This window comes from Carassius carassius, chromosome 33 (genome assembly GCF_963082965.1).
Source record: "Carassius carassius chromosome 33, fCarCar2.1, whole genome shotgun sequence".
Taxonomy (NCBI): domain Eukaryota; kingdom Metazoa; phylum Chordata; class Actinopteri; order Cypriniformes; family Cyprinidae; genus Carassius; species Carassius carassius.
The window spans coordinates 21,834,412-21,856,940 of NC_081787.1; the positions used below are offsets into that span (position 1 = coordinate 21,834,412).

The following is a 22,529-nucleotide window of genomic DNA, read 5'->3' on the forward strand; positions in this document are numbered from 1 at the left end:
ATACCTTGTGTTGTCCAAAACTATGGTAGCTTCATATATTACGCATAACAGATGTATTGTTTGTTCACTGAACATGCTTTAATCCTTTTCGCACCATATGGCAGATTTTCCCCAATAATTAGTGCAGAAAGAGTGAAAAAAGTCTGTGGATAACATGTGGATCTACTTCTGATTTATTAACATGTTATTTTGTTGTGCTTAATCTAGCAGCACGCTTCCTACATTCATGCATTATGTCCTGCAGTGTTTTAAGGTGTAAATTAATGATCAGACGTGGCAGCTACACCTCATGTGCTGGTCGTTAATGATAGCTTGACCAATGCAGCATTATCACCCACTAGCAGAGCGCTTGGCTTTCTAATGGGATCAGTGTGCCGATAATTCTCAGGCAGACGTGATATTTGCTGTGCCAGCATGTGCTTTGTGTTTGCATATGTAAAGGGTGGTGGTAATTTAACATATTTGTCTGTCCGGACATGAGGGGGGCGGAGTCAAAGCCAGGTACGACTCACAATAGACAGCAACGGAATGTGACCCTGGAGAAGTAGAGATACCACAGAGCCCGATTAACACACAAGGACACACACTTATTTATCTAGTGTTTGTAAATTATTTGTGATCATGGTTATGAAAAAAAAATGGTGAAGGTTTATTAGAAGCACCAGAAAACCACCCAATCAGAGCTTCCAAGATTTTAGGGTTTAGCTACATAGTCTCTTTTGGTAAAAGAGGCATCAACTACCAAACAACTGGTCAGCAGTCTCCAAACACAGGGGTTTTCAGGCTGGGGGCAAGGAGAAATAAAATAATTAAAATAAAATAAAATAAAATAAAATAAAATAAAATAAAATAAAATAAAATAAAATAAAGATGAAAGTCAATAAATAAAATAAAATTAATAACTAAATTAAAATAAATTACAATTATTAAAATAACTAGCTAACTAAATAAATATTATTTAAATAACTTTAAAAAAGCATGATTTTTGAGAATCGCTTTTCTCTTGCTTTGAACAAAACCAATATTGAAATCTCTAAACATAATAATAACAACCAATATTATCTTTTAATTGCCTTCAAACACTCAGACATGTGCATGAGTCACTGTAGCACTGATATATGTGCTAGAAAACTAAATAAATACAATCAAACATGACTAACTAAATAACAATAAATAAATATTTTACTAAAACAAATGAAAAAAAAAGTAATTTTTATTTAAAAAAAAATTTTTTTATTTTTTATAAAAAAAACCTAACAGAACAGTACTATATATAGAATAATAAACTATACTATAGAAACTAAATATTTTTCAAATATGATATAACATATTTATAATATTATTTTTTTAAAGCATACACTTGGTCTTTATGAATGTAAATATATGGCTGCTTTTTACATTTTGAGTCCCTTGCTTCAGAATAAAATAAAATAAAATGTAAATATTAAAAACTAATTAAAAAAATATTATAAATGATGTTAAACTTATTTAAAATATTTTTACTGCATAAATTGGGTCTTTTTTAGGATTGGGTCCCACACATGTAAGGATTAATATATATATATATATATATATATATATATATATATATATATATATATATATATATATAATAAAACATAACTAAATAAATAATTAAATTAAAATAATTCCATTTTTTTAATGAATTAATTATATACATTTTATAATAATTATAATTATATAATTTCTATAAATAAAAAGCAATTTCACTTAATAGACTGATTAGGGAAACAATTTCTAATGCAACATAATAAAACTATTTTAATATTTAATATTTTGTGTATATTTATACATATACTGTTTTTGTTTTCTTCACAGTATAAATTAGGTCCTTATACATAAAGAAAGGAAACAAATAAATAAAATAACATTCTGCATGAGGTTGATCATATTTTGTAGTATGTGACATCTAAAAGATTGAAAAACCCTGCCCTAGCAACCAGTCAGTAAGGCATATGCAACTGTTTGCAGACTGCACAGTCTAAATAACCTTCAAACTAGTCAACGTTTGCCTTGACAAACATCTACCTGTCTGGAGTGTGACTGCGGGTCTTACCTGTGCTGTGCTGGTTTGTGATTGGTGCAGATGGCCGTCTGGAAGTCGTGGCTCACACACACTTTGTGAGGAGGGCAGTGAACCTTCAGACAGGGGTCTTTAGTGCTGTCCAGCCCTGAAAAGACAGAGTAAGCTTTCATCTGATCTCTGATCTGTGTTTACGTCTCCCTCAAACACACACGCAATCTCTCATATTTTATATTCATGTTCTTTTGTTTCACTTTTCCTTTCCAGGAAAGAAAGACAGAGCAGATTCAGTCAGATGGCATGAAAGGAAGAGAGAGAATCTTATGGAGGAGAGGAGAGCTTTACTCTGGCAAACACACAGGAGAAACAATGCAGCAGCCTTCTGGCAAACACTTTATCATCTCACACACACACAGCACCGACTTTGAGCAACAGCTCAGTGTAAACACTTCCTGACAAATGGAGGAAGAGGAGAAGCACTGTCTCGCACTCTGCCGTCTCTTCCTCTCTCGTGCAGGTAATGCGGCTCCTCCAGCAGGAAGGAGGAGGATGTGGAGGAATAGCGCGTGTGTGGAGATCATTACGAGAAGTCATAAGACATTCATCTCCGTCAGGAAATATTAAACACAAACCTTTCCTCAGCCATTTATTACAGTGCAAATTCAATTTCAAGCATCAGACATACAGAACTAACATTTAGTGCTGCTGGTGTGTGTGTGTGTGTGTGTGTGTGTGTGTGTGTGTGTGTGTGTGCTGAAACACACAGGTGGGTTTGACAGAGGTCAGACACTCCATCACCACCTCTGATCTTCATATGTCTGTGTGTGTGTTCACCGAGGAAGTCTGATGCCAAACTGCTGCTCATCTGGAATGCAGCCATGCCAACTGGGCCTCAGTACACATATACACACACACACACACACACACACACACACACACATATGGTCAATTTACAGCTTTGATCACTGCTGTTAACAGCATAAATACCTCATATTTAAAGAAACCGTTCATTAAAATGAAACATCTGTCATCTTTTATTTTCCCCTTATGTTGTGCTGAACCTGTCACTTTCAATCTTCACAAAAAAAAAAAAGGTAACACTTTGTATATAGATCAATTCTTTCTAATAACTAGTTGCTTATTAGCATGCCTATTATTAACATATTGGCTGTTTATTAGTACTTATAAAGCATATATATTGCATTAAAATATTTAGGGGTGCACGATAAATATCGGCCGATAATTATTGCCCATCTCTTCAATAAAGACGGTTCTCTAATCAGCGGTAAATTCCATCAGGTGCATGATTTCACATAAAGCAGCTGTTACTACACAGAGCCGTTGTTAATTGACAAGCTGCGAAAATTCACATTTATTATCGGTGTGGATTTGCGCAGCTTGTCAGTTAACAACGGCTCTGTGTAGTAACAGCTGCTCTATGTGAATTAATAATCGGCCCCCGCTATTATTAAAATTATAATAATCGGAAAAAATATTGTGCACCCCTAACCATATTCTATCCCTAATCATAAACTTAACAACTACCTTACTAACTACTTAGAATAATAAGCATCAAATTAGGAGTTAATTGAAGCGAAAGTAATAATTAAAGGTTTGTTAATAGTAAGAACTGGACCTTAAAATAAAGTGGGACTGCACAAAACCACAATATGATGACACAATGAAACAAGCAAAACTGTCAAAACAATCCCAGCACAATTCCCCAAGACACCCCCCCAAGACAGTTGGTGTGTATCAGACGATAAGGCACCATGCATTCACACAGAGACACTCAGAACTGAGTTATTAGCGGCATGCACTGACTGGATGCTGTAGCCTTTATTTCTGATGTGATAGACTGTTTGATTAATCCATTTCGATATAAAAATGTCCAGAGCTTATCATTGTTATTGTATTACAATCTTGATATGATATCGCCCAGCCCTACTGATTTTTGTATCATTGTTTTGCTATAATGAAACAATGAGACAACGAAACAATGAAACAAAATGATACAATGAAACAATGGAACAATAACACAACAAATCAAAACAATGAAACGATATGATAAAACTAAATAATAATACGGCGAAACAATGACAACAAAAAGATACAGTGACACAACAGAACACTGAAACAAAGAACAACAAAATAATGATACAACAAAACAATGGAAGGCTACAGTGCTACAATTAAACAAAATGTTAAAATGTAACAACATAACAATGAGACAACCAAACAATAAACAGAACAATGACGCAACAAAACAATGATGCAATAAACTGCTACAAAGAAACAATAATACAATGAAACAACTAAAAGTAACAATGAAACAACGGAACACTGATGGAAAGATGACACAAAGAAACAATGCAATGACACAAAAAAACATTGAAACACTGATGAAACAAAATAATACAATAAAACAAAGAAAGCAGACAGTGACCAAAAGCTGCAGTCAAGATTTTACATAACATAAAATCATTATAACATCTGTCCATATGACCCCTGCTAATTATTCCAAATCTTCTGAAGTCAAATAATAGTTTTGTGTTAGAAACAGACCAACATTTAACCTATTATTTTCTGAACATTTCCACCCGTGCAACAGCTCTCAAATATAACTTGTAATTTTGTACATTCAAACACGTTTCATTATGTCAAGAGACCCATTAGAACGAACAATAATTAGACATCACTTACATCCACCCTGGATCCAATGGCATATTTGAATATGCAAATGAGTTATGGAAGATTTGCAGCAATTAATGATTAAACTTCAGCCTGTTTCTTAAATAAAGCATCATATGGATGTTTTCTCTACATGGAAAAGAACAATCTGGTCATTCTGCTGCTGTACAAACACCTGCTCTTCTTTTAGTTCATCTTCCTCTGGTCTTCTGCTGTCAGTCGTTTGTTAGGGAGTGTGGGTTTTTGTGTTTAGAGATGTCCATGCCTTATTGATGGAGTTCAGGCCTCTCTCAACCCCGTGACAAACGGAATGATTTGATATTTTCCTGCATATGAGATTCAGCCGTTGAGGGCGAGAGAGACAGAAGGAAACGAGAGATGAGGCACCTGAGGGGAAGTGAGGACACGTTTTACCAGCGGACAGACACACACACACAGATTGCGTGATGTCTTTCACAGCATACCATGATGGGATTCTGTCTGAAGGACATTTTTCTTTCGTGTTTTATTTATTATTTTTATTTTTTCATAACTGAGTATATGCAGTTAGCAGAGGGTTTAATGAGGTGAATCTCACAGAAGCATGTAGAAATAAATTAAATATGTATTTTTGTAATTAATATAATGTAATATTGTAATTTAATATACAACCCGAATTCCGGAAAAGTTGGGACGTTTTTTAAATTGTAATAAAATGAAAACTAAAAGACTTTCAAATCACATGAGCCAATATTTTATTCACAATAGAACATAGATAACATAGCAAATGTTTAAACTGAGAAAGTTAAAAATTTTATGCACAAAATGAGCTTATTTCAATTTTGATTTCTGCTACAGGTCTCAAAATAGTTGGGACGGGGCATGTTTACCATGTTGTAGCATCTCCTTTTCTTTTCAAAACAGTTTGAAGACGTCTGGGCATTGAGGCTATGAGTTGCTGGAGTTTTGCTGTTGGAATTTGGTCCCATTCTTGCCTTATATAGATTTCCAGCTGCTGAAGAGTTCGTGGTCGTCTTTGACGTATTTTTCGTTTAATGATGCGCCAAATGTTCTCTATAGGTGAAAGATCTGGACTGCAGGCAGGCCAGGTTAGCACCCGGACTCTTCTACGACGAAGCCATGCTGTTGTTATAGCTGCAGTATGTGGTTTTGCATTGTCCTGCTGAAATAAACAAGGCCTTCCCTGAAATAGACGTTGTTTGGAGGGAAGCATATGTTGCTCTAAAACCTTTATATACCTTTCAGCATTCACAGAGCCTTCCAAAACATGCAAGCTGCCCATACCGTATGCACTTATGCACCCCCATACCATCAGAGATGCTGGCTTTTGAACTGAACGCTGATAACATGCTGGAAGGTCTCCCTCCTCTTTAGCCCGGAGGACACGGCGTCCGTGATTTCCAACAAGAATGTCAAATTTGGACTCGTCTGACCATAAAACACTATTCCACTTTGAAATAGTCCATTGAGTGAGTCTGAGTGAGCGAGCCTCAAAATTGGGCTTTATTTTCTATAATATAAATATACATATACAAATTAATTCCAATATTAATTATACAAATAAATATATTTTTTATAGTTTAAATTACTCTCCTTATTTAGTACGTTTTTCATATTATGGTGATTCAGGATGAAAATGTACTCAACTGTAAAGAAAATATAATGGAGCTCTGTTTTGGGTTTTGTTTCTTGTTCATAGCTTTCATGTCTTATTTTGTAGTTTGTTTCATGCTTTTAGTCTCATGCTTCCCTTGCCCTCTTGTCTTCATGCTATTGGTTCCTCTTGTTTATCGTGTCATGTTCTGTTCGGTTGTCTTAGTCATGTGTCTTGTTTCCCATTGGTTTGTTCTTGTCATGTGACCTGTATTGTTTGTTATAAGTAGTCATGTTTTTGCCATTGTGCCTTGTCGTGTATTAACGTATGTACCTGCTGTTGGTGAATCAAGTCTGTTTAGTCACGTCTGTTCAAGCCAAGTCTGTTCATACCTCGTCTAGTCAAGTCTTTCTAAATAATAATAATAATTTCTAAATAAACTGTACTTGGGTTAATCTTCGCTTGCCTCAGTGGACTACTCATTACAGAAAAGAATGTTGCAATACAAAGAAACTTAATTTTCCATAAAATGGGCTTACTGTCTAATGTAAATAATTTATACAAATAATAATAAAAAGCAAACAATTATACAAATAAACAAAATTGAGTATTTCTTATTATTATTCTGGGATGGAATTGAAAAGAAACTGGAAAAAAAGAAAAGTAATACCCCCCCTACTTTATCTAGTTCACTACGTATAAAGATGAAGTAACCACACATTCTAGAAAATCTGAAATTAAGTCTCTTGGACTATGAACTGATCTGTGACAGATGCGTTTGTCTCAATTATATTTAGGTTCAGAGAAAGCGGAGCATAAAAACTGATATCAAATCACTCAAAAGTCTGTCAGAAATCTCTGAAGCCATTTCTCTCCGTCTCTGCAGGTCAGTGCATGTGCTCAAGAATACATGTAATTAAAAAAAAGAATAGAGTATTGAACTCATGAGATGAGTGGAGATATAAGGTGAGTAAATGTATAGGAACACATGTACAGCACATTGATTTCTCTTGTAGTCTACAGTGTATTCTTTCCTTTTGACCAGTCGTTTTTTTTTCTATTACACCAGAAAACAGGTCATTCATATTCAGAGACGAACCCCAAACACCCTCACTGCAGTGTAAGAACGTGTGTCGAAGAGGGAATGAAAATAAGAAAGTCTGATATAGATCCCGACTGATAAATGTAAGATGAGAGCAAGAAAGAGGGAGGATGGGGAATATTTACCTCTTAATACTTTTCAATTCTAGGCCAACAAATTCAGTTCCTGTTTAACCAAGCAGTCATTTCTAATCGTCAAACAGTGTAATACGTACACACTTCTGCTATACAGGTGCTGGTCATATAATTAGAATATTATCAAAATGTCGATCTATTTCACTAATTCCATTGAAAAAGTGAAACTTGTACAGTATATTATATTCATTCATTACACACAGACTGATATATTTCAAATGTTTATTTATTTTAATTTTGATTATTATAACTGACAACTAAGGAAAATCCCAAATTCAGTATCTCAGAAAGTTAATTTGTGGCATGGAGTCAAACAGTCTGTGGCACTGCTCAGGGTTTATGAGAGCCCAGGTTGCTCTGATTCTGATAGTGGACTTCAGCTCTTCTGCATTCTTCGGTCTGGCATATCGCATCTTCCTCTTCACAAGGTTAAGGTCAGGTGAGTTTGCTGGCCAATTAAGAACAGGGAGACCATGGTCCTTAAACCAGGTACTGGTAGCTTTGGCACTGTGTGCAGGTGCCAAGTCCTGTTGGAAAATAAAATCTGCATCTCCATAAAGTTGGTCAGCAGCAGGAAGCATGAAGTGATCTAAAACTTCCTGGTATACGGCTTTGTTGACCTTGGACCTCAGAAAACAGAGTGGACCAAAACCAGCAGATGACATGGCACCCCAAACCATCACTGACTGTGGAAACTTTACACTGGACCTCAAGCAACGTGGATTGTGTGCCCAGAGCCGGCCCTAGACCTTTGGGGGCCCTAAGCAAAATTCGGTTGGAGGCCCCTTTGACCGTTTTAAGTAAGGCCTAAAGAAAAGCAATGACTACCTTATAACTATACATATTATATCTACTATGTTATTTTTAAATTTTTTAGTCTATTAAATTATGTTTAAATTATTCTATGTATGCTGTTTGTTAATTATCTTTTTTACGCTGCTGGTCCTGAGTAAGTTTTTTGTTCTTATGTGGCAACAAGTACAGAATGACAATAAAAGACCTTGAGTTCTTGAGTTGAGTTCCATGTTTGATGTCTAAAAGGAAAATTATGATACCACTAAGCTGAATGGCAGTGCAGTTCAACGAACACACACTGATGAACTTGCTGAATAAGAAGACTGATAAAGTCGTTTTCACTGACCTTCAAAGAAACATTTTTAATTGACACCAGAGTTTAAGAGGCACAAACAACAGCCTATATATAATTTAAATGAAATCGAGCAAATAGAATAACATTTAAATAAAATATTATATATAATAATAAATAGAACATTTAAATGTTTGAATTTTTCAAATAAACAAAATTAACAATAACATCTAAAACACCACAAACAAGATTAATAGTAACAACAATAAGAATTAGGTAATATTTCAATAGAACTATTAAAATCCATATTTGTGCAGAATGATGTTGTAACAAGGAGTCGGAGGCGTTCGGATCCATATGCAGAGTCCAGTGAGGATCATGCAAAGGCATGAGTGAGCCAAGCGGCTCAGATAGGCCACCACGAAAAAATATCATCAGGCACATCTCGTCCATGATAGATAAATGGGCAAACTCAATAAAGTTCTTCACATAGTCCTCGATGGGCCTAATTCCCTGACGTAAACGCATAAGTTGGCTTACTGGATTCATGGCTGACCTGGATTTACTCCTTAAAGCTGCTGGATCCTGGTTTGGCGAAGTCTTCTGTAACAAGGAGTCGGAGGCGTTCGGATCCATATGCAGCATTTTATTAAAGAATGGTCAAACAGGCAGAAATCAGGAATGGCGTCAGGTGTGTCAGGGATAACCAGAATCGTAATCAGAAACAAGCAGGGATCGAGACAGGCAGCGGAGAATCAGAGTCGGAATAAACAGTCCAAAGGTCAAAACACAGGAATAATAAACACAGGGAAAACGCTCGGAAATGTCAGACTGGCTAAACAAGACTTCGCAGTGAGTGAGAGTGAATGTGCTGCTTTTATGTGTGTGTGTAAATGAGGTGCAGGTGTGGCAAGGAAATTGGCTGATGAATGAGGTGCAGGTGTGGCAGGGTGATTGTGATGCAGTGACTCATGGGTAATGTAGTTCGGGTGTGGTGCAACAGTATGAGAGGTGCTAGTGTCCAAGTGACATCTGGTGGTTGATGGGTGGAATGGTCCTGAGTGGAGTGCCCTCTAATGAAGTTCATGGGCACTCCATCTAATAATCGTGACATAGCCCACCCCCAAAGGAGGCGGAACAGGGGGAGGGATGAAGGGCCAGGTCCATGAGGAAGTGCAGTGGACTGGGGCAGAGCAGGTGGAACTGGAGCCCTTCCTGGGCCTAACTCAGGAAAACAGGAGCCCCTCCTGGGCCTGGCATAGGAAACAGGGGCCCGCCATGGGCTTAACTCGGGAACGGGAGCCCGCCTTGGGCCTAAATCTGGAACAAGGGTCCACCAAGGCAGAGCAGGTGGCGTGGCAGCCCACCAGAGTGGAGCAGGTGGAGCTGGAGCCCACCAGGGAGGAGTAGAGGACCACCACAGCAGAGCAGACGGGACAGAAGCCCACCAGGGCGGTGCAGAGGACCACCACAGCCGAGCAGACGGGACAGAAGCCCACCAGGGCGGAGCAGAGGACCACCACAGCCGAGCAGACAGGACAGAAGCCCACCAGGGCGGAGCAGAGGACCACCACAGCCGAGCAGACGGGACAGAAGCCCACCAGGGCGGAGCAGAGGACCACCACAGCCGAGCAGACGGGACAGAAGCCCACCAGGGCGAAGCAGAGGACCACCACAGTGGAGTCGATGGCACCGGACCGCAAGTCTGCTCAGGTGGGACTGAAACAGAGAACATTGACAGGTTAATAGCGGCCTCCGTGGCCGTGATGAGATGGTAGCTGGCCTCCTTGGCCATTACAGGGCAGGTGGTTAGTTCATGGAGGACCTCCGTGGTCATGACAGGACAGACAGAGAGTTGGTGGATGGTCTCCATAGCCCAGACCGGAATGAATGAGAGCTCATTGACGGCCTCCCTGGCCGTGACAGGATAGGACGAGAGCTCTGAGATGTGACGAGGCTCTGGGAGTTCGGCTGAGATGTGACGAGGCTCTGGTAGATCTGTGGTGATTTGATTGGGTTCATGAAGATCAGCTGTGACTTGACTGTGCCCATGAAGATCGTTGGTGACTTGACTTGGTTCCTGAGGATCAACTGTGACTTGACTTTGCTCATGAAGATCGTTGATGACTTGACTTTGCTCATGAAGATCGTTGATGACTTGACTTTGCTCATGAAGATCGTTGGTGACTTGACTTTGCTCATGAAGATCGTTGGTGACTTGACTTTGCTCATGAAGATCGTTGGTGACTTGACTTTGCTCATGAAGATCGTTGGTGACTTGACTTTGCTCATGAAGATCGTTGGTGACTTGACTTTGCTCATGAAGATCGTTGGTGACTTGACTTTGCTCATGAAGATCGTTGGTGACTTGACTTTGCTCATGAAGATCGTTGATGACTTGACTTTGCTCATGAAGATCGTTGGTGACTTGACTTTGCTCATGAAGATCGTTGGTGACTTGACTTTGCTCATGAAGATCGTTGGTGACTTGACTTTGCTCATGAAGATCGTTGGTGACTTGACTTTGCTCATGAAGATCGTTGGTGACTTGACTTGGTTCCTGAGGATCAACTGTGACTTGACTTAGTTCACGGAGGTTAATGGTGACTTGACTTTGCTCATGAAGATCGTTGGTGACTTGACTTTGCTCATGAAGATCGTTGGTGATTTGAGTTAGTTCATGAAGATCGTTGGTGACTTGACTTTGCTCATGAAGATCGTTGGTGACTTGACTTGGTTCCTGAGGATCAACTGTGACTTGACTTAGTTCACGGAGGTTAATGGTGACTTGACTTTGCTCATGAAGATCGTTGGTGATTTGAGTTAGTTCATGAAGATCGTTGGTGACTTGACTTTGCTCATGAAGATCGTTGGTGACTTGACTTGGTTCCTGAGGATCAACTGTGACTTGACTTAGTTCACGGAGGTTAATGGTGACTTGACTTTGCTCATGAAGATCGTTGATGACTTGACTTTGCTCATGAAGATCGTTGATGACTTGACTTTGCTCATGAAGATCGTTGGTGACTTGACTTGGTTCCTGAGGATCAACTGTGACTTGACTTTGCTCATGAAGATCAACGGTGACTTGACTTTGCTCATGAAGATCAACGGTGACTTGACTTTGCTCATGAAGATCAACGGTGACTTGACTTTGCTCATGAAGATCGTTGGTGACTTGACTTTGCTCATGAAGATCGTTGGTGACTTGACTTTGCTCATGAAGATCGTTGGTGACTTGACTTTGCTCATGAAGATCGTTGGTGACTTGACTTTGCTCATGAAGATCGTTGGTGACTTGACTTTGCTCATGAAGATCGTTGGTGACTTGACTTGGTTCCTGAGGATCAACTGTGACTTGACTTAGTTCACGGAGGTTAATGGTGACTTGACTTTGCTCATGAAGATCGTTGATGACTTGACTTTGCTCATGAAGATCGTTGGTGACTTGACTTGGTTCCTGAGGGTCAACTGTGACTTGACTTTGCTCATGAAGATCGTTGGTGACTTGACTTTGCTCATGAAGATCGTTGGTGACTTGACTTTGCTCATGAAGATCGTTGGTGACTTGACTTGGTTCCTGAGGATCAACTGTGACTTGACTTTGCTCATGAAGATCAACGGTGACTTGACTTTGCTCATGAAGATCGTTGGTGACTTGACTTTGCTCATGAAGATCGTTGGTGACTTGGCTTTGCTCATGAAGATCGTTGGTGACTTGACTTTGCTCATGAAGATCGTTGGTGACTTGACTTGGTTCCTGAGGATCAACTGTGACTTGACTTAGTTCACGGAGGTTAATGGTGACTTGACTTTGCTCATGAAGATCGTTGATGACTTGACTTTGCTCATGAAGATCGTTGATGACTTGACTTTGCTCATGAAGATCAACGGTGACTTGACTTTGCTCATGAAGATCAACGGTGACTTGACTTTGCTCATGGAAATTCAACTGAGGCGGCCATCTTGTGCAGCGGTGTTGGGCTGGCGGCCATCTTGTGCAGCGGCGCTGGGCTGGCGGCCCTCTTGTGCAGCGGCGCTGGGCTGGCGGCCATCTTGTGCAGCGGCGCTGGGCTGGCGGCCATCTTGTGCAGCGGCGCTGGGCTGGCGGCCATCTTGTGCAGTGGCGCTGGGCTGGCGGCCATCTTGTGCAGTGGCGCTGGGCTGGCGGCCATCTTGTGCAGTGGCGCTGGGCTGGCGGCCATCTTGTGCAGAGGCTCTGGGCTGGCGGCCATCTTGTGCAGAGGCGCTGGGCTGGCGGCCATAACAGGACAAGGCTCAGGAGTGGTGGATACTGCAAAAGTGCTGTGTTCCTCCTCCACAACACCCACAGTATATGCAGAGCTGCTCAGTTGGAGTGCCAGATCAATACAATACTGCAGAGTCCAGTGAGGATCATGCAAAGGCATGAGTGAGCCAAGCGGCTCAGATAGGCCACCACGAAAAAATATCATCAGGCACATCTCGTCCATGATAGATAAATGGGCAAACTCAATAAAGTTCTTCACATAGTCCTCGATGGGCCTAATTCCATGACGTAAACGCATAAGTTGGCTTACTGGATTCATGGCTGACCTGGATTTACTCCTTAAAGCTGCTGGATCCTGGTTTGGCGAAGTCTTCTGTAACAAGGAGTCGGAGGCGTTCGGATCCATATGCAGCATTTTATTAAAGAATGGTCAAACAGGCAGAAATCAGGAATGGCGTCAGGTGTGTCAGGGATAACCAGAATCGTAATCAGAAACAAGCAGGGATCGAGACAGGCAGCGGAGAATCAGAGGCCTGTCGTGATAGTCGATAAATCAATTAATCGCACTATGAAAAAAAATGAGCTCGATAATTCGGCCGCAATAATTTATTTGTTCAATTTGTATTTAAGAAATGTAACATGTCACGATGTGTGGTCAGTCTGGAGCGCAGCCTGTGGACAGCCCGTGGCAGACACACCCTTTCCGATGGCAAAGTTGTCCCGGGAATAAAGAGATAACGACTTCACTTGTCTCCATTGAATCCAACACACACACACACACACACACACTTTCTTTCAAAAGTGCTCGGGCAGTTGCGCTCAGGGGCGGACTGGACATCTGGATGAGTGAGTCGATCGCGCGGCCGTGGCCGATATGTTTTGTTTGCATGAGTGTTTTGCCCTCCCTCCCTGTTTAGTTTGGTCTACTCCATTGCGTACTATCTTGAAACACACCCCCTTTAACGTCGTTTATTTTACAGAGAGAGAGAGAGACAGATTTATCCGGTACAGCGAATTTCTCTGAGCAGCAGGCCACTGTATACGTTCACTTAAAACATAACCGACTGTGTTTACGAGAATACTTGCAGAAACAATTATTTTTAGAGTGACTCTAGGGGGCCCTCTGCTGGCTACGGGGCCCTTTGCAATTGCAAGGGTCGCTTAGTGGCTTGGCCGGCTCTGTGTGTGCCTCTCCTCTCTTCCTCCAGACTTTGGGACCCTGATTTCCAAAGGAAATACTAAATTTACTTTCATCAGAGACCATAACTTTGGACCACTCAGCAGCAGTCCAGTCCTTTTTGTCTTTAGATGCTTCTGACGCTGTCTGTTGTTCAAGAGTGGCTTGACACAAGGAATGCTGTGCGTAGTGGTTCTTGAAGCACTGACTCCAGCTGCAGTCCACTCTTTTTGAACCTCCCCCACATTTTTGAATGGGTTTTTTTTTCACAATCCCCTCCAGGGTGCGGGTATCCCTATTGCTTGAACACTTTTTTCTACCACATGTTTTCGTTCCCTTCGCCTCTCTATTAATGTGCTTGGACACAGAGCTCTGTGAACAGCCAGCCTCTTTTGCAATGACCTTTTGTGTCATGCCCTTCTTGTACAAGGTGTCAATCAGGGGCGTAGATTACGCGGGGGATGTGCCCCCCCCCCCACTTTTGATAACACGGAAATTCGTCCCCCGCACTTTTTCGGTCAAGTGTGTTCGTATAGAGGTTTTCAAGAGCTGGTGTGAATAAATTAAAATTTAAACTCAAAAAGACAGGATAGTTTGCGCATGACCTGATGTTTTATTTGGACCTAGAAGGCGAGACGTACATCACAGAGCGCTAAACTCTCCTGCAGTGTGTGTTTAATTGTTTAATTCATACTCGAAGCCGGAGGTCGCTCTCGCGCAGAAAATCATACCAGGAAACTCCTAATATGGGCAACAGCGTCCAACTATCGTTGTATGAAAACAGAAAAACCTTTTATACAGTCTATGAGAAAAACAGACACGATTGCGACAAAATGTGTTTTTTTCAAGTCATCTCCAGCAGAACTGTAAAATTTTGAAATATTTTTACTAGCCTATTTAAAATAACTTTTCTATTTTAATATATTTCAAAATGTAATTTATTGAGATTTCAAAGCTGATTTTGTTTTGCATCATTACTCCTGTCACACAAATACTGATATTCTGCTAAAAAAACAAAAAAAAACTTATTATGATAATTTTAAAAACAGCTGAGTAGAATATTTTTAAGGTTTCTTTGATGAATAGAAAGTTCAGAAGATTTATCTGAAATATAAATATTTTGTAAAATGATGCCTTTATCATCCTTGCTAAAAAAATAATAATAATAATAATTTTATACTGACTCTAAGCTTTTGAATGGAATAGTGTATAATGTTGCGAAAGCTTTTTCTTTCACATAAATGCTAATCTTTGGATCCTTCTATTCATCAAAGAATGCTGAAAAAAATGTGGTCATCTGTTTTAAATATTGATCATCAGCAAATCAGCACATGAGAATGATTTTTTTAGTTTTCAAAAATGTTCGGTTTCGGTGCCCTGAAACTGCGTTTTCGTGTGGACGAAAGGCCGAACCGCGTAAAAAAAGTCACGGTTATAAAAATACCCGTGTCCGTGTGGACAGGGCCTGAGAGACCATTTAAAGGCTTTGCAGGTGCTTTGAGTTAATTAGCTGATTAGAGTGTGGCACCAGATGTCTTCAATATTAAATCTTTTCACAATATTCAAATTTTTTGAGATACTGAATTTGGGATTTTTATAATCATCAAAATTAAAAGAAACATACATTTGAAATATATCAGTCTGTGTGTAATGAATGACTATAATATACAAATTTCATTTTCTGAATGGAATTAGTGAAATAAATCAACTTTTTGATGATATTCTAATTATATGACCAGCACCTGTATACTGCACAGCATATAATGTATACTTCACACTTTATTAAACATAGCATGTGCAACTATGCATCGCAATAATGATATCCATTTCAAATAGCAGTTCACTACACGGAATGTTAAAAGGAAAAGTTCATCCAGAAATGAACATTTGCTGAAAATGTCCTCACGCTCAGACCATCCAAGATAGATGTAGATGAGTTTGTTTCTTCATTCTGCTGTGAATGGGTGCTGTCAGAATGAGAGTCCAAAAAGCTGATAAAAATATCACAATGATCCACAAGCACAATCCACACCACTCCAGTCCATCAATCAATGTCTTATGAAGTAAAAAACTGTGTTTGTAAGAAACAAATCCATCATTAAGATGAAAAATACAAGTCCATAATCCATAACACAGTCTGAAAGAGCAGTCTGGTCTGATTCTGCAGCAATTTACAATTTATTATGGACTTTAATTTTAGCTGGAAGCAATGATTTAAGGTTCACATCACATCATGTTATTTAATGGAGTGGAGTGGTTTGGATTACTTGTGAGTTTTCAGGAAAATTTTATTTTGAGTGTTAGCTGCATATTTAAAGGTCCTGTTCTTCGTGATCCCATATTTTAAACTTTAGTTAGTGTGTAATGTTGTTGTTAGAGTATAAATAATATCCCTCTAGATCCTGCAGTAATGACGTCACTAAAACAGTTTTTTGACTAACCTCCGCCCACATGTATACACAAATGGGGGGCGTGGTCTTGTTGCGCTCCAACGGAGAAGAAGGAAGAGCTGCGTTTGTGTTTGTCGCCATGTCGTTGAAATGCTGTAATTTTCATCTCGGAGTCCAATCACCTTTGTTTGGGCTTCCCAGGGACGCTGTACTTGTTTAACTCGGCTCCCGAAATTTATAACCCACATGTAACACTATGTGCAGCACATTTTGCTGAGGACAGCTTGCTGAGGACAGCTTGCTCAGTCTCAATCAGTTTAATGCCGGATTCGCACAAAGATTATTCTTGAAAGATGGAGCAGTTCCCTCTTTGTCTGGAGAAGGCATTGTTTATGGACCACAACCGGTAAGTGTTATTTTATTATTTAAGTTGGTGCGTTTAACAGTTTCTGTAACTTATTACATAAAGGGCAACACTGTTTAGCTTTGTTAACTAGATGTGAGGGCTGTGCAAAAAAATCTAATGTGATTTTCATGTGCATCTCGTCAGTAGAAACGCTCCTGTGATTATAAGTACATCTCCAGCACGTGCGTTCTTTTACTGTCTATGGTTCAGGTCAGGATTGCCAGGTTTTTAAAACAAATCCTACCCACTTGCTTCTCAAAACTAGCCCAATCGCGTTTCCAGGAGTGCCGCGTGCACTCAGCTGCTGTCGAATCACAACACAGGAACCGCTGGTCCAATCAGAACTCGTTACGTATGTGAAGGAGGGACTTCATAGAACAAGGAAGTAATCAGCCCGTTTTTATGACAGTGAAAACAGCGGTATACAGATAGGTGAATTGTGTGAAAAATACTGTGTTTTTTTACACGCGAAACATGAACACATGTTATATTGCACACTGTAAACACAATCAAATACGTACTGGCCAAATAATAAAAAATAAAATAAAAACATTAGATGTTTACAAATTTTTTGTTGATATTATTGATACAAGAAGAAACAAGATACAAGAAAACACAAGAAATTAAAGGTCAAGTCAGGCACACTGCATGATGGGATTCACAATGGTCTCTTTTGCGTACTGTGCATAAGGCAATCAATAGCAGGCTACAGTATTTTATGAATACATCCACTTTAAGATATACTGTGCAAAGTATTCATTCTACATACTGTAGAAATAGCATTAGTAGTGTGTCATTTCATTCATCTCTTCTTGTCTACGATTGACTGTCCACATTCATCTCCGTCTGCTGTGTTTTATTACAGGAGTGAGTGTGATGAAGAATTAATTTCACTGAAAAATAAAACCCATCCGCGCTGGTTTATTCGATGTGTGATTCCTCTATCATCATATGTCTCTGGTGACATCGCTATGGAAACCTGCTGCCCCTCAGGGCTGTGAGTTTTATCATTTTTATGGCTTGAATTAAAAAGAGAGAGAGAAATATGCTCATAAACATTTGATAGTAAGTCAATTATTATTATAAAAGTGCAACACTGGCTCCATATATATCCTCTTACAGCCACCTGTGTGAGCGTGTGTGTGACCTGCAGTATTATCCTGTACTTCAACACCATATTTTTCAGAAAATGCCGGATTTTTGACATCCTCTAAAACCGCATGAGTAAAACAGTACAGACCTTACTTTTCTGTTGTATGCAAGAAAGAAACACACTGGGTGAATAAATGATGACCCCCGTTTGGCTGCTTTAAACCACACGCATTAAAATTCAGCCTGCATTGATTCTCTGTGTAAATTGCACATGTATTAGCTTTTCTCTATCAAGAACGACCTTTCAACTTTAGTATCACAGCAACGGTAGCCCTCATCTATCCAGATGTGACCTCAAAAGCTTTCATACACATCACAAATCGACCTTTAACCCTTCGCATGTCACGGATTGCTGCGAATGTGGGCGTCTCATCTGCTGTCAATCAATAACTGCACAACACAACGGTTTTGTTCAGATTAAATAATATCTAACTTTCAATGCTACGGTGGCCAAGAGAGCTCAATGTGCTGTAACTTCAGAAAACACATGCAAATAGAAATAAGTCAAGATCAAGAAAACATCTTAATCAAATTTGACAACACACACACTGCAATGCAATCTCAATGAGTTCCGGGAGGGCTAGCCCTCACGTGCTTTCGTCATTGTGTGTAACCTTGTGCAACGACTGGGGGGAACAGTGACATCCAATAATATTTAAAAACTATTTAGAATTTTAACAACAACAAAAAAAATGTAAACTACTTTAATATATTTATCAAATGTGAAAAAAAAAACAGAGAGACGGGGACAGCTATGCCTTTGTCAACTGAACTTGATCAACATCACGGGGAACGTTACCTCAGTGCAGATTAATTCTAATGGGTTATTGAAAGAAATACCATTCTTTCATTGTAGCCATAAGGATTAATTGGCAATTAAAGTATTAGGACAACAAAGACCAAATTTAAACACAAACAAATATCTACAAAGGGCGGGAAGTCGTATAAACAAGGATTTTCGAGGACTTTGTATGAGCGGAGAAAAATGCTAATAGACTGCGAAGTAGCTGATGCTTTATTCTGCTAATTTGTCTCCGAAATGCATCATCTCTCGGAGAAGGTGAAAAACACGAAAGAGCAAAGATGCATATGGATAGTAGGGAGCAGCGTAATAAGTGAGTAATTTAAGTGAGCAGTGTAATGTATTTGAGTTGCGTAAACAGTGATTTATGTGATTTCTATTATTTCTTATTAAACTGAAATCGAAGTAAAACGTTTTTTTGGAAAAACCACATCCTGGCATCAGTCTTAATTTGCTGCACGCATGTAGAAACATAAGGAGAGCAAGAGATTGATTCCTAATGTCAGTTTATGTTTAATTAATAATATAGTAGTTCAGTTCCCTTTTCATCTTAACTAGCCATTAATTTATCAATTGAATGGGTGACCTATCCTCATTAATCGAGCAAACATTTGCCCCCCCTCAGAGAATTGGCAGGAGCCGCCACTGATCTGAACAGAACCATAATATTGTGAAATATTCAGGTAAATCTCATTTCCATAATCATATCACAGGAGACATCTTAAAATGAATGCCTCCTTATTCTGCTTCTGTTTTAAATAGTGTAAATAGTGCTGCAGGGTGAATGAGGTGAAGTTAGTAAATCCGGCTTCAGCATTCATACCTGTGATTATAAAAATCAGAACGAGTCTGTGCTGCCTAATGGCCAATCAGCTTACAGCCGAATTCTGAATGTCACCAGCTAAACAAAAAACATTCAGACGAATGAGACCTTCATTTTCTGAACACACACTCATAATTTGTGTAATTATCATGCTGTGATCCTGTTTCCACAGAGAGAATGTAAATATATAACATTAACAGAGCCTAAAACACACACACAGGCGCACACGCACACTTGTCCTGTCAATGCCCTCTGCATTAGGGCATCTTCCTACCAAATGCCATCTGTGCCATCTGCACACTTTGGCATCAAGTGTCAATCAGCTCATTCAAATGCACACTAGGGAGACAGGAGGCAATATGAAATCAAAATTAACTTTATATACTTTCTTAAAGGGATAGTTCATCCCAAAATGTAACTTTGCTAAAATGTATTCAGCCTCAAGCCATCCAAGATGTGAATGAATCTTCATCAGATTTGGAGAAATTCAGCATTAAATCACTTGCCCACCAATGGATCATCTGCAGTGAATGGGTGCCATCAGAATGAGAGTCCAAACAGCTGATAAAAACATCACAATAATCGACACTGCTCCAGACCATCAATTAAAATCTTGTGAAGCATAAAGCTGCATATTTATAAGAAACAAATGCATCATAAAGATGTTTTTAACTTCAAAACACTGTTTTTGGCTAAAATATGAGTTCATAATCCATAATAACTCTTCCTCCAGTGAAAAAGTAAAACCACTCTCCTCTCATATCAAAATCCAACCACACATTTGTATAGAGCTGTTTTGGACTGTTTTGGCTTGTAAATGGTGCTTGTAAACGGTGCTTGATCTGTGCATACATAGGCGTCGATTTCGATTTTCGATCATGAGTCATTTTGTACCCACCACTTTTTTTTTTTTTTTTGAAAACCTCGAGTTCAATTTAGCCGTTCTGCTGCTGCGCTGGCTACATGCCTTTCTGTTCATTAAAACTGCAACAACTGTAACATTGGGATACGTTCTAGGTTGGGGGAGGGGGAGGGGGAGTCATCGTGTCACTGAGGTAGGTGCAGCTCAGCTGACGTGCGTAACTGTTAGCTAGCTAGCTAGCTAATAACATTGTTTGTCAAAAAGAGTGACAGAATGGGTTATTCATTTAGCCGATAAGATACCGCACTTACTGTGCATGTCTGCTTGGCTTTAAAAAAAGCTCTGATGTCCTGTCCACTTCTTTTTGACATAATGCTGATATTATTTCTCTATATGACTATCGCACTTCTTTTTGTTAAAGAATGTTTTTCAAATAAGTTGACAGTTTGGAATGGACAGTGAACGAGCGGGAACGAGGCTACCTAGTCTTTGCTGGGATTGGCCAGAATTTCTGGCGAATGTATCATAGACGAGCAAGTCATTTAGCCTTCATACAATATCACAAGGTTGCATCCTAGTGCCATGGACTATAACATATCAAAGTGATAACCTGTAGAACAAATGGATGTTGTTGTACACACAGCATGGGTCTGCAGACCATTGACACAAAGGTAAGACGCGATAACTTATGTTTATTAAGATTTGCTGGTATTATGGCTAGGTCTTGTGCATTTGCACACAAGGGATCGGCTGTTTTAATTCTTCTCTTGCAATTAATGTTACGTTAGACTTCCTTAGCCACCAACTTAATTAGCTAGTTACGGTTTGCGTTCATACAGCAAGTATTGGGGGAGATGATTGTTGAGTAGTCAGTATCTTGTTTAATTATTGCTTGAATCTATTGCTGAATTCTGGAATAGTTGTGATGATGATGATGATGAGGAATGGATCAAGTTTTAGTCAAAATGCCTGATGTAGATTGGATGGATCTGTGCTACACGTATTTTTGCTTTTTCAATCTTGATAAAATTTGTAGTGCTTAAGTTGTGTTGTGTGTAGATATGGTAAATTGTACTGGGAATTAAATCAAATTATTACATGGCTTGGTTGAATTCCACTGTAGAATGAAGTCTGTTATTTCTTGATAATAACACCGTTGCCATGAAAAACAGAGCGTTGCTATGGACGCGGCAGGATTCTAATCGTAGAGACGGAACTATTTTCTTTAGCGGAAGCAATACAATCGTGTTTAAATCAATAAACTCTTTTTTAAATCAATATTTTGTCAAATTATTGATTTATTTGGTGGGTAGCCATGTAATAAGCGGGATAATGTAGAGCGAGGCCCGATTTTGGGTTAGATTTTTCCCCCCGTTTTCAGTGGTTATAACAAAGCAACATGAAAGAGAAATTTGGTAATCATTGTTTAGGTACATTAAACCACGTCATGGCCATGTCCAGTGTTGGGGAGTAACTAGTTACATGTAACGGCGTTACGTAATTTAATTACAAAATTATTGTAACTGTAATTAGTTACAGTTACTAAGAAAAAATGAGTAATTAAATTACAGTTACTTATGAAATTTTTAACGATTACAAAGGGGATTACATTTGAATATTTACACACATCCACATACAGATTTAACTGATTTCTTTCCCAAATTGCACTGACTATTCTGAGACATACCGCCCTAATAATTTCCGGGATGCGGAAATACAGTCTGGTTCGTAGAATCCAGTCATAAAAACGGAATGCCTAACGCGGACGGAATATGCCACATTTTGGATGACTAAATCAAAAGTAGGTCAGTACACTTGAATCAAAACATGACATCGACTAGTGTCTGTGAATATAAAGCCCCAAAAATGCAATATATGACTCCTGCACATTCTGCCTGTCTGTGGAAATCAGGCGTGGACTGGACACCGGGAGAACCGGGACAATTCCCGGTGGCCTGGCAGCCGATTTTGCCCCCTATTTAATATCATTATTGTATAATTGCCTGCCGAATGTAC

At 39.3% G+C, this 22,529-nt stretch overlaps 1 protein-coding gene across 2 annotated transcripts in view; it reads right to left on the minus strand.

Moving 5' to 3' along the window:
- Positions 1 to 22,529, minus strand: part of LOC132113971 (testican-1-like) — a 268,424-nt gene that overhangs the window by 38,001 nt on the left and 207,894 nt on the right. For both annotated transcript variants that reach the window (XM_059522069.1, XM_059522067.1), the window contains one exon: positions 2,078 to 2,192. In XM_059522069.1, the coding sequence (XP_059378052.1) occupies positions 2,078 to 2,192 (115 nt within the window). The remainder of the gene's footprint in view (positions 1 to 2,077; positions 2,193 to 22,529) is intronic.